This window comes from Myodes glareolus, chromosome 10 (assembly GCF_982192425.1).
Source record: "Myodes glareolus chromosome 10, mMyoGla1.1, whole genome shotgun sequence".
In the NCBI taxonomy this organism is placed as follows: Eukaryota; Metazoa; Chordata; class Mammalia; order Rodentia; family Cricetidae; genus Myodes; species Myodes glareolus.
The window spans coordinates 45734914-45748162 of NC_142035.1; the positions used below are offsets into that span (position 1 = coordinate 45734914).

Sequence of the window (13249 nt, forward strand, 5' to 3'; positions counted from 1 at the left end):
TTTCATAGAAAATGTAACCAGAAGCAACAAATCAGTCCACTGACATTTCTTGGAAAATTGTCAGTAATAAACTGAGTTTTCCCTTGTAATACTTGCAAAAGTTTACAGTATATGTTGGTGAGTGTGTTTCTTTAAGTAGGTGCTTGCTCTGTATCGTGTACACATGTACCGTGTGATGCAGGGGCTGCCCTGGTAAGTATGTTTCTCATGGACTAGAGTAAATAGCTACATAAAATCCCATGCATATGACTGCTTTCTTTTCCCTTTATGCCCACTTAAAGTAACACTTCTAAAAGTTGGTGGTCCTTTTAAAATGAAACACTTTTTATTATAATTATTATGAAACTTTATCTTAACAGTTTGCCAAATGATGGACATATGCAAGGCATCTTGAATAATGAAAATATACAGATATGTAGAATCCATATCTCATGAATATTGGGGTTGACAGGGAAGCTGAAGTGGGAGATGAGGTCACTGGGCAGGAGTTTTAGGGGTCTAACTTGGTAGCTGCAGAACTTCAGGCAGATGAACTTGTGACTGCTCTTCACCTTTAGATGGATGCCAGCTCTATCTATAAGATGAAGGACTTAAAATACAGGCTTCCTGGGTCCTGTTCATTATTAAATTTTATTATAAGCAAATACAGTGTCAAAATTCATGCTTCTTTCCATACATTGCTTCATGTTCTTTTTTAGTTCCTAGAGTTGTAAAGTCTCTTTTCCCCTCACTTTTTCTATTTTCCTTTTTTCTTGATGTGTATATGTGTGTGTGCGTGTGTGCACATGCACGAGTGTGTGCTCATGTACCAGTGAGTTTACTTGGAATTGCTTACAGGAGCATGGGTGAAGGGTTATTTATAGGAGAATGAACAACTTGCCAATCTCTCGACCGCTAAAGAAAACGTCTATCCCTAGCAACATTGACAATCTGTGGAACACAGGAAAGGGAGGGTATTGTGAGCTCCTCCTTTTTCTCAGTTTCTCAAAGCCATGTTTGTTCTTGTAGACTTTGTAAAGTTGGAGTAAGATGTTAATGGGATACATTGTAGTAATTTTGCAGGTAGCACCTATTCCCTTTATTTAACTATAGCAAACAAAGGTGATGGACATTCCTGAAATGGAAACTCAGTGTGGGTCCACAGAGTCCATTGATTTCACATCTTCACTAAATATTCATCTTTAAAAGATTTATTTCATTTATGAGTATTTTGCTTGTGTGTCCATATGTATGTGCAGCATGTGTGTGCCTGGTACCCCTGGAGGCCTGACAATGCCCAGAGACATCATAGGACTGGAGTTATGGAATACTGTGAGCCATGGTATGGATACTGGAAATTGAACCCTGGATTCTCTGGGAGAACAGCCAGTGTCTCAACAGTTGAGCTATCTGTTCAGCCCCTAAACTACTTTTTTTAAGGCATTAAATTTTAAATTTAAGGAGTTGATGGATTTTTTTTAGAGTGAAATGTTATGCAATTTTTATTATGCTCTTTGAAAAATTAGTTCATTTTTGTGAAACAGACCATTATATTTTAAAAGTATCATAATTTATAATGCCAACACTCATAATTTAATTCATTATTAACTTATTTTTACCTTCATCTTTCCTATTTTTAAAAATGCTTTGACAGGTCAGTCAGCTATAAGGTAATTGTTCATTTTTACAATAGCCTAGGTTGTCATTTTTTAGGGCAGCTTCTTGATATAATAACATTCTTCTGGATGCCAAATGCTTTACTGTTAACTTGATGTCTACCTTACTTTATTTGAATGGGATGACCATTTTCTTGTTGGACTTACTAGAAATGTTGTTAAATAATATTGAGTTTAGTATTGTAAAGTAAAATCCCTGCCTTCATACATGCAGGTTATTTTTTAAATTATGGGAAGAAAGGAATTAGTAAAAATTAAATTTTAGTTCATCTGCAAGCAATGCCTTTACCCGACTCACAATTTTGCATGCTGATGTATTAAAAACATAAACCAAACTCTACATGTTCTTTTATTTTTCCTGTTGCTTGCTGTAGCTGAGTAGTATTCAACTATTTAAGAAAGAAACAAGTAGGGTTTCTTCAACTTCAAGGAATCTGATACCTCTGGTCTCCAAGGGCACCTGCACCACACCTGTACCACACACATGCAGATACACCTATACATAATTAAAAGTAATTTTTAGAAAGAGAATAGCTAAATCTTTTCAAAAATTAATGCAAATGTTTTTGTTAGTAATACATATGTTTAGAGATATTTCATAGTCTCGATTTTATATATTAAATTGTGAAGTAACTACAGGCATTTATGTTAATAATACTTGTTACTCTTTCTCCAAAGGTAACCTTCTACTTGAATCCAAAAGCTTAAAATTAAGACATCATTTGAAGAACAGAACTGTTCTTTCTTAAAAATTTAAAGAATAGGTGATTATAGTTAGTATATAGATTAGCATATTAGCATAAAGGATTATGTGTTTTTGAATCATTACTGGGATTTTAAATTTCCCAATATTTGAGTCTTATTTTTTAAGTCCACCAGCAAAATTTAAATTTAAGATTATGGGGACTGGAAAGATGGCTCAGAGGTTAAGAGCACTGACTTCTCTTCTAGAGGTTATGAGTTCAATTCCCAGCAGGCAAAGAGTGGCTCACAACCATTGATGATGAGATCTGGTGCCCTCCTCTGGCATGTAGGCCATTCATGCAGCCAGAACACTGTATACATAATAAATAAAATCTTTATAAAAATAAGTAAGTAAATTTAAGATTATATTCCCTAATGTAAAAGTCATAGACAGCAACACAGAAATCCGTGTACTTATTTTAAAACTAGGGATTTTGTTAGTTTGTTTATGAGACAGATCTTACTTTGTAGTCTTAACTGGCCTGGAACTTGGCTGTGTAGACCAGGCTGTCCTCAGCTCAGATCCATCTGGCACTGGCTCCTGAGTACTGGGATTAATGGTGTGTTTGTTTGTTTGTTTGTTTGTTTGTTTTATTCTCTAACACTTTGTGTACTAGCCAGCACGTATTTGTAGTGGGAATGTTTGTAGACAGAAAGTCGCCTACCAAACTGGCCCTTGGACTATTCCTCATTATTCAAGTTCTAGGCAATTAATTGTATATGTGCCTAGATATTGTATCTATACAAATAATTGTATATGTGACAAAAAATGGATTTGTCACTAAAGTTGATGAAATGAAAGGTATTAAAATTATTACTAAAATAGATTTCCTATGAAATATAATTTACAAGACTATTCTTAGGATAGATACAGTAGATATTTTGTAGAGTTATCCTGACACTGGACCTAAACCAAAGCAAAATTAACTCTCCTTTCTCCCTCTGTTTTTGTCCCTGTTGATAGTTATATTCACGGCACTCGTCTTAGTTTACATTTGGTTACTGATAGAAGTCCACACCATCTCTGAGAGAAAGATAGTGTGGCTGCCAGGAGGTGTGGAAGGGTATGAGCGAGAAGTGGAGTGAATGAGAAAAGGCTTAGGTTAGTTCATTATGTGCTTTCATTACTAAGGAACACACCTGTTCTTAATGTATACATTTGCCTCTTTTGAAGGTTAAAATAAAAGACAGATGGAAATATGCCTTTATGCGTGTACATATGCACGCGTGTGCTCACATACACTCAATAAATGTAAAAAATTTAAAACAGTTTTGTATATATAGCAGATGATACAGTATTAAATATACTATGTTTTAGTGTATTAGAAATAAAATTCACAATATTTTAAGATAATCCATATAATGGCAAAGAGGTATTGTGAAAGAGCATGTCATTTAGTATCTCAGATTTAGCGATTTGAGTAAACCTCCAGTGCTGTTGTAGTTTTTAAACTGTTTATAAATTTTAGAAAAGAATTTAACCTGTTTGCTTAAGTTCTAGAATTAGTTATTTAATAATATGTCTCTTTTGTTGAATACTGATTATTTGGCACACTTACCAAATTAAATCAACAATTAAATTCAGTAAGATTTGTGGGATACTTTTATGAAAGAGCCATCTAAAGCTATATAATAGGCACAGAGAAACTTATATACTCCAGTTTCAAAGATTTATGTTGGTAGTAGTTATTCTGAAATAGTGTAATAGTGAGTAATTTTTATATTTACTTTTTTCTTTTTTGTATTTTGTTAAAATTATCATAGAATAAATCCTATAGAGTTGTAATTTCAAAGTCTGCTTTTAAGATGTATAAATGCTTTTTTGGCACATAATTTTAAGTATGTAGTCTGCCCTGTGTTTGTTCAGAGGGTCTTTGCTGTTGGTTCGTTCCTGTTTTAAAATTGCGTGTCAACAGCAGCACATAATTTTCATTGCTATTAAGGAAACATGATGGCAGCATTAGGAATTATTATACTATGATTTTTAAATTTGAAAGCATAAATCTCAAGTTTGATGTTCATTTAATTTTACTTTTCTCACAATTATTCTTCAACCTGGCTGTTCACTTATGTATTCTAGGATTTCTTGTTCTCTTTGCAAACATGGGTTACTATAATATGAAAAATATAATAAATTTAATATTCTTAAGTAGAGGTCTTTGCTATCCTGTAGCTTCCTGCAGTAATGTATGCTGTGTGATCTTGAGGTACTTGCTCTTGCCCTGCTCTCATAAGCTTGTTTAGGCTGTCTCCTAAACATGTAGTCTTTCTAAAGTATAGCAGGGGAATATTTAGAAACACCCCTTTGACATACCAAAGAAAGTATAAATGATGTTAACTTTAACTTAGAATTAATATTGGTGCAAAATTAATTTTTTTAAAAGAAATCAAACTACAATAGATAAATTTGCAAATGGGTTTAAGAGAGTTTTGTGTGCCAGTTCATCTCAGTTATTTTTATTTATTGATTAAACTCATTTTTTTGTAATATTTCATCATGTTTTGTGACCTGGGTATGTACCTGATTTGGTACATAATAGCATTAATAACTAGCAAGATGAATTTCTTGTTTCTTGGTCTTGTATTTAGAGTAAGACTTAGGCCACAAACATCTAATGGAATCATGGTTAGAAATAAGATATAAGAAATTATTGCAGACGTTTAACTTTTAAATTGCAGACTATCGGTGGTCCATGTCAAGTCATAGTTCACAAGTGGGAGACTCATCTACAACCACGATCAATAACCCCTTTAGGTATGGGCATTAACTGCATCTGTTTGAGGCGTATGCATTAAGTTACTAATGTGCTGCACAGTGGCTTAGGGACTGAATACATTTTTATTCTGAAGTTTAAAATCAATGCGTTGTCAGTACTCCAGATTGCTCTTAGCATTTCATGGATCTTGCAAAACTGAACAGTTTTAGTAGCTATTCTTTATAAACTATTAAAAATGCTTTTATACTTATTTTATTTGGGGGTTTTAGACTATTATGTTTCAATTTGGAGTTGTTAGAAAGTTAATATCATTCTTCTTTATTGAGGACTCATGGCTTTTATTAGCTTTCTTGCTCAGAGAGCCTTTTAAGAAAAAAATTGATCCAAAATAAAAACCCTAAAAAATTCTTTTGAATGCTAATAAAGTTATCATATTTAATTTTTAAATACTAGCAAATACTTAAACAAATGAATTTACATTTCTTTGTTATATTTGACATATTCTTCTAATTCATTTTAGCTCCCTCTTGACTGTGCTATTATTTATATTCAGAGGCTTTTTAAAATTCAATTTCCAATGCCAAAAATAGTATTTCTTTTCATACAGGTGTTTTTTAGTTCACTTGTCTAGGCTGAAAATAGATCTTGACACTCATTTTACAAACACGAAACTACTTGTATTTATGAATTGACTCTAAGAGGTACATGTTTTAGTTCCTACAGAAGATCAAAATTGAGAACTAACAACTGATTGTGGGTCTCGTAGCTTAGATTAGAAAGTGGTGGGAGTTTCTGCTTCGCTCTACTTAGAGGGCTCATCTTGTTTAATAGATGTCTCATTCCATCTGGGTTCTTTTTATATGTTTATATGTTTTAATTTTTTGATAGTTCTTACAGCAGCATCTTTAGAATTAACAATTCCATATTGAAGTTGAAGCTTAATGAGAATTGAGTATTTTAAAACACAGTTTGCATTTGGGTGCATCTTGAAATTAAATATATTTTTGCATTGTGAGAAAGATTTTATTTCTATTCTCATAGAAATTATTGTTTGGCTTTTCGAAGAAGGTGATGTAAACTTAAAAGCGATGTGTAGTCTGCTGGACAGTCTTTAGGAAGCACCCTACTTATTTTAACAGATGCTTCAGGCTGCTTAAAGTAAGCTGAAAAGAGTACTGAGAAGGAAATGTATTTCATGTGTTACTAGATACAACTTTGCAGCTTTTTTTAATGGTCTTGAACTGTTAGTGAAGGGCTGTGCTAGCACTTATTCTTGGTAACTCTCCACAGCTCTGTATGTACAGGTAAGTGTATGCTGTTTATAAAGCTTTTGGCTGGCTGCAAGAATGTTGGGGTTTGAGGAGATTCACACTTTAGCTAATTTATGAATGTGAACCACATAAGAATAAGCATTTTAATTGTGCCAAGACTGTTGGTTTGAGATGTAAGCAAGGAGCTCTTGTCCAACAGCTCGGTAGGCTCATGCATGGTGGGTGCTGAGCTTCGTCCCAGTCCTCCAGGGCACCTTCCCAGGACCTTGTCTCTCTTTGTGAACTCAAGTCTGTAGGACCAACACTGCTTGCTAGCCTCCTGAAAAGGAACACTTTATCCAGGGCCACTATAAATATGCTTATTCACTTTAGGCTACTTTATGTTATAGAATTACCATTTTAAGCAGTACTTAAAGTAAATTCTCAATTGTTCATTCATTCTGTAGACATCATGGGTTTTTAACTAGGCTTCTTATTTTCCTTGAATTCCAGAAAGTGAAATCATTATTGATGATGGACAATTTGGAATCCACAGTAAGTGAGACTGAATTTTGAAAACTTTTATTGATATGATTAACCTGTTGCCTTAACATCTCATTGGAAATAGCATAACATACTAGACAACACAATGCATGTTGAAAACAGACAAGTATATTCTGTTAAATCATAAATAGCTTCATGGCTTTGTTTTTAGTGTTTGGTCATTTCAGATTTATGAGCTTATATAATTATAATGAAGTATACCTGATAGAGGAAGTATACCTGAGAGGATTTCTCAATTTGGTTAGACATGGTATATATGTTTTTAATTAATGAGACTATACCCTTAAATTGGTACAAATATTTTTTTAAAATTATTTATATTATTAGTATTAAAGTATTAGCATACCATTTCCTTTTAGCACTTATTATGTAGAAAATGGTTCTAAACATTTAAAGAGCTAAATGTTGCTTCTAGGCTAAATTTGTGTATTTTGTATGTTTAAATAATGTGTTTACAGCCGGGCGGTGGTGGCACATGCCTTTAATCCCAGCACTTGGGAGGCAGAGGCAGGTGAAATCTTTAAAAAAAAAAATAATGTGTTTACAATAAATCCAGACAGCCAGAATGTTCTAGTAATTATGGCTAACTCTTCAAAAACTAATTTATAGTAAAGTTGAAAATTTCTTGTCTTCAAGACACATTTAAAATGTTTTTACTTTCTGCTCCAGTAAGTACTTTATCCTCAGAATTCAAACTTTCTCTAGTGGCTGGAAGTCTCCTGGTCCATCAGACTGCCATGCTGCCTTGTCTTACTTATACTGGGTACTGTACCTGAGGGTCAAAGGTGGCCTGACTCTTAACCAGAGATGAGTTGCTGGGGACCAGTGTGCTTTCCTGCCAAGAATGCTCTTTAGAGAATTTACTATATTCATTAAACACAGAGGCTGTATATATCCTTTGGTAGTATATGAAAAGGAATTAAACCTTTCCCCATTATTTCATTATGAAGTATTATCTTAGAAATAATATAGTCTAAAATGTTTGAATAACTTTAATGCTTACTTTTGAAGTCTTGTCCTATTATTTACAAAATATTTATGCTATATTTTTTAGAACTTTATAGAGAATGGTTTTGTTGTTCTTGTTTTGTTTGTTTGTTTTTAGGTTGTAGTTTTTTGAGGTAGGGTTTTACTATGTTGCCTGGCTAGCCTCGAACTCATAGAGCTCTCTCTGCCTCTGTGCTACCACTCCCAGTTAATACTATTTTATTTTTTGTGTGTGGATATGTGCGTGCCCACGTGTACCGGTGTGTTCAAGGGGCCAGAAGAGGGTGGCAGAATCCCTCAAGTTGGAGTTACAGATATTGTGGTCTGTTTGCTGTGGATACTGGGATTGCAACTCAGGTCCTCTCTAAGAGTGTATGTGCTTTTTCTCCAGCCCCCAGAGAGTAGCTTTTTTTTTCAGCTATAATATATGACATAATATCTGTCATTAATTACTTTTTATGGTTATACGTTGCAGCGTTTCTGTCTTTGTCTCTATCTTCTTTACTTCCCAGTGTCATTAATTTCAGCTTTAGTTAGTTTTCAGGGTGGAAAAGCATTTCTTTGACTTTGTCCATTTTATGAATAATATTTGAATTTTGAAGATTTTAAGACATTCTTTTTGGTTTTTTTGTTTTTGTTTTTTTGAGACAGGGTTTCTTTCTAGTTTTGGAGCTTGTCCTGGAACTAACCAAGTTGGCCTTGAACTCACAGAGGTCCACCTGTCTCTGCCTCCCGAGTGTTAGGATTGAAGGTGTGTGCCACCACTGCCAGGCAATTAAGACATTCCTCAGGAGAAAAGCCTTTTGATTTTTTTTTAAGATTTATTAATAATGTATATAGTGTTCTGTCTCCGTGTATACCTGCAGGCCAGAAGAGGGCACCAGATCTTATTGCAGATGGTTGTGAGCCACCATGTGGTTGCTGGGAATTGAGCTCAGGACCTCTGGAAGAGCAGTCAGTTCTCTTAACCTCGGAGTCATCTCTCCAGCCCCCCTCCATTTGATTTTTTGTTTTTTAATGCCTGTTGGTTTAAAACGTTAGGTTGGAAACAGCACCACTAGTATTTATGAAAATTTTATTGCCTTTATTAGTAGGTAACTTCAGGTGCAGTAGTATTAACAGAATGTTATTACACCATTTGTTATGGTGACTCATATTAGTGGGAGAATCAGAGCTGACTCAGTTTGGTTCTTCTCTTTTTTCAAGTCTTCAATACAAGTTTCAAGGTCAGTTTTACATGGATATGAAGCTTTTCAAGTTTTGTTTTTGTTTGTCTGTTTATTTTTAGACCAGACTGATCTCAGACTCAAAGATTCTCCTGCCTGTGTTTCCTGAGTGCTGGGATGGAAAGGTGCCATGTCTAGCAATAATGTCTGTCTGTCTGTCTGCCTGCCTGCCTGCCAGCCATCCATCCATCCATCTAGCCATATATTTATCTATATTTTTCAATGTGAGACAGGTCTCTTACTATGTAGCTTTGGCTGTCCTGGAACTAACAGACACCTGCGGGCCTCTGCCTCCAAATTCTTCAAAGGATTAAAGGTGTGTATTGCTGGCCAGGTGGTGGTGGTGCACGCCTCTAATCCCAGCACTCGGGAGGCAGAGGCAGGTGGATCTCTGTGAGTTTGAAGCCAACCTGGTCTACAAGAGCTAGTTCCAGGAGCCCCAACCCCAAAGAAAAAATAAAGGTGTATATTGCCATGCCCGGCCTATAATGGCAATTCTTATAGATTTACTTAATTAACTTGAGCTGCTAAGTAGCCACTTGTTAGTAATCATTTAACTTTGTTTCTCTAACTTCAAATGAAAGTTCTTTTTCAGTGATACATTCAAGATTACTCTTAATTACAGTTAATTTATTAATTACAATTAATGTTGGGAAAGAACCAGAATTTCATACTCTCAGTGTATTGAAATATGAATGTGAACTAGAGTTTTTAATACGTATTAAACTTAACTGGATTGCTTAAAAGTGTGTAATTATATTATCCTTTCTGTTTATCCCACCAGATGGTGTTGAAACACTGGATTCTGGATGGCTCACATGTCAGACTGAAATTAGATTACGTCTGCATTATTCTGAGAAGCCTCCTGTCTCAATTACCAAGAAAAAATTCAAAAAATCTAGATTTAGGTATGACTACATGATTTTATTACTTAAGCCATTTATTTTTGCTATTAGTGTGGATTTCCCACCTTTACATTCTAGGGTTCTTGGATAGTGAACTATTTTTTTCCCTCAGATTGCTGCTGTTACACATTTATATTAGTTTTAACTCTTAAAATTGCAACCAGAAAAATTTTCTTTTGTAAAATCAAAGTGGTTTCTAGGCTTCTGTATTTTGTAGTTTCTGTCAGTTAACCTTTTTTACTGCAGGATTGCTTTAAAATGGACAAAACAAGTGTTTTTGTGGTGAGAGGAAACGATTGTCAGAAATGCCTTTAGAGCCCAAACTTGGTTGCGACCTAGTCTTTCCTTTGTCTTCCTCCTTTTCTTCCCCTCCTCCCCTTCCCTATTTTAGTGGATAGATGGAAAAGTTTTGCAAAGATAAATTAGTTTTGTTGTTATACCATTGAACATAAATCTGAGTAAGCTGGCTTCCTTAAGATGTAGCCTACCTTGACTCTTGACATCTAACCTTGTGATTTTGGAATCAAGAATTCTAGGCTTTGTAATTCTAGGTTTTGTTACGTAACAAGCAAGCTTTTCTGGTATATCAAGGCTGGGTAGAAATGCCCATTTGCAGTAACTGGAGACCTTAACATTATCTTTTTAGTATAATTTATAATGATATTATACCCTATAAATCTTTAGTTATTTACTCTCAGTACCTAAGCATGTTATAATACATATCCCAATCATAGGTAAGAACAAGTGGGTAGCTGCCAGAAACCTACTTTGACGGGAGTGGAGGCTGTCAGTTCCCAAAGAGGATGTATGGGGTTGGGAGGGGGTGACTAACATGATCAGAGGGAGAATTGGGATGGTTGCCAGCATCATCTGTTGAAAAAAGAATACACCTTTTATACTCTAGAGTTGCACATAGGATTAAATTAAAGGGATGTGAGATCAGAAATTGAGGAATCTAGCATTGATCTTGATAGTAGACAACAGCCCTGTGTTAGTGGAAGAGCCACAAGTTCCTCTTGCCAGAGATAAAAAGAGTAATTTTCATTGTATCTAGCAGGAACTTTCTTCAATTTCCTGAGGGAATGGGGACCCCATCCAGGTGCCTGACCTTGGGAAAAGGACCCGTGGGAACCCACACCAATTTAAGAGTAATTTATACTCCTCTAGGGGATAAGTACTGAGCTGTCCCTAATCGCGTCCCTTTGTGTCCTCCTGTTACTATATTGGGCTGTTCTCCTCCTGCACTCCTGAAACGGAAGGAGGTCTTGGTCTGAGAACCATTCTGATGTCTCCCTACTTTTCCCCTTGATGCCCTCAGGCTGTGGACCCTCTGACTTCCAAGGCATTTCAACCTTGGAATAAGGTGTGTCTAGGAAATTTCTAACTTTCCTGTTCCTTGTATAATTAGGAGGGCATGAAAGGATTCCTTATTCTGAGGTATCAAGTTTATTTTTTTCCCCAGAGAATTATTTTGTTTAGAAAGGCTACCATTATTCACATTTTCATCCTTTACCAAAGCACAAAGTTCCCCAAAGGGAAAGTCATTAATAATGAGAATTGTTAAAAATGAAAGTAAAAAGATGATGGTAAAGTGTGATCTGCAATGTCAAAATGCAGGAACTTTGTCAAGCAGCAGTGGTTGCCTTGTGATCCATTCCAGGTAGCACTTTAAACCCCATATATTAGCTGTTGTGCTTAGAGAGAATTTGTTATGTGTGCCTTGTCTATTTGACTTCTATTTTTTAAAGTAGTCTGCTATGTATAATAAAGTTTTTGTTTCCAGGAGGAAAACTACCTGAATTTTCTTCAGGTTCACCCTCCTATCCAGCTTCTCTAGGAGACTCATCCATAGATAGAAAGTAACAGTGCTAACTTTGTAGTGGATTACAGCATTATATAGCTGTTTGACATCCGTTTTCTTTTGTTCAATTACAGATCCCTTTCCTTTATACTTGCCCCTTCTTTTAAATGGTTCTTTTGTCTTCTCGTTTCTGTACATTTCTGGTTTCTCCTGATGTATCTCTCTGCCTGATTAATAGTTGTCCAGAACCATTCCTAAGAGTTTACTTTCTGAGAGGAGATGATGATTTTTGTTTTGAGTTAATGAAATGTTTTATAGTGCAGTACCAGAACAGGGTTATTAATAGAGTAATCTGCATGTTTGGCCGGTCAAGAAGACCTCAATTATATGACTTACAACAGTGTTTGGGGCAGGGGCTTATACAGAGAGAGCAGCCCACACTAATAAAGTTCTATTATTTGTAAGATTCCATTTAAATCTAGAATGCTCCTTAGCATGGGTGAGACCCTAGATTCAATTCTCATCAAGCAAAATCAAGTCTAGAATAAATTTTTTTTGTAATCTGTTACCTTCTACAATAACTTGTTCTCTACATTAGTAGTACTTAATTTGATTAATTTCCATTAATTGATAGAAGAAATTATCTCAGCCTCAGTATACTTTTTGGCATTAAAAGTTTCTGCAGCTAATTACCTCTCCTTAGGAGTAGACTAGTCTTTATGTCCTGTGGTTTGGGTAGTGGTTTTGTGTTTGTTTCTATGAGGTTTATTCCAGATTCTTTGATTAGAAAAGTGGGTTGATTCATAAGTATATACGTGCATAAATAATGTTCATGCAAAGAACCTCAGGTTGTGGCTCATGTCTATAATCCTAGCATTAAGGAGGCTGAGATAGGAGGATTACTCTGAGTTTGAGGCCAGCCTGGGCTACATAACTAGTATCAGGCCATCTGAGATACATAGTCTTACACCCTGTTTCAAAACAAATGAGCAAAATAAAAGACAAAATATTTATATATACACACAAAGTGATGTTTGCTGTAATACTTTTCTTTGGCAGCTACTTTTTATAAGCTACATGGACTATTACTGTGGTAGAGAGGAACATGGCAAGTGTTCTATAGGCAGATATCTCTGTCCCAGCTCCCTAAGAAACTCCATATGGAGCTTTTTTGATGTCCACTATTCTTTTTGGGAAGTAAATTGGTGCTGCTAGGAGCAGATGTGTCTCACTGTCGTGAAAAGCTTGCTCTGTAGACTAGGCTGGTCCTAAACTCACAGAGATCATCTGCCTCTTGCCTCCTGAGTCCTGGGATTAAAGGCGTATGCCACCACTGCCCAGCAGCATCATCACTTTTTATTTTGATAAAAATATCTCAATATGCAATGATAAAAAGTGGA

At 35.3% G+C, this 13249-nt stretch overlaps 1 protein-coding gene across 4 annotated transcripts in view; it reads left to right on the forward strand.

Annotated features, from left to right (window-relative positions):
- The window catches only part of Gpcpd1 (glycerophosphocholine phosphodiesterase 1), a 58219-nt gene that overhangs the window by 13772 nt on the left and 31198 nt on the right, over nucleotides 1-13249 (forward strand). For 3 of the 4 annotated variants that reach the window (XM_085696753.2, XM_085696755.2, XM_085696754.2), the window contains exons 5-7: nucleotides 5079-5154; nucleotides 6880-6921; nucleotides 9928-10051. In XM_085696753.2, the coding sequence (XP_085552879.2) occupies nucleotides 5079-5154; nucleotides 6880-6921; nucleotides 9928-10051 (242 nt within the window). The remainder of the gene's footprint in view (nucleotides 1-5078; nucleotides 5155-6879; nucleotides 6922-9927; nucleotides 10052-13249) is intronic. The other variant, XM_085696756.2, reaches the window with a different exon arrangement.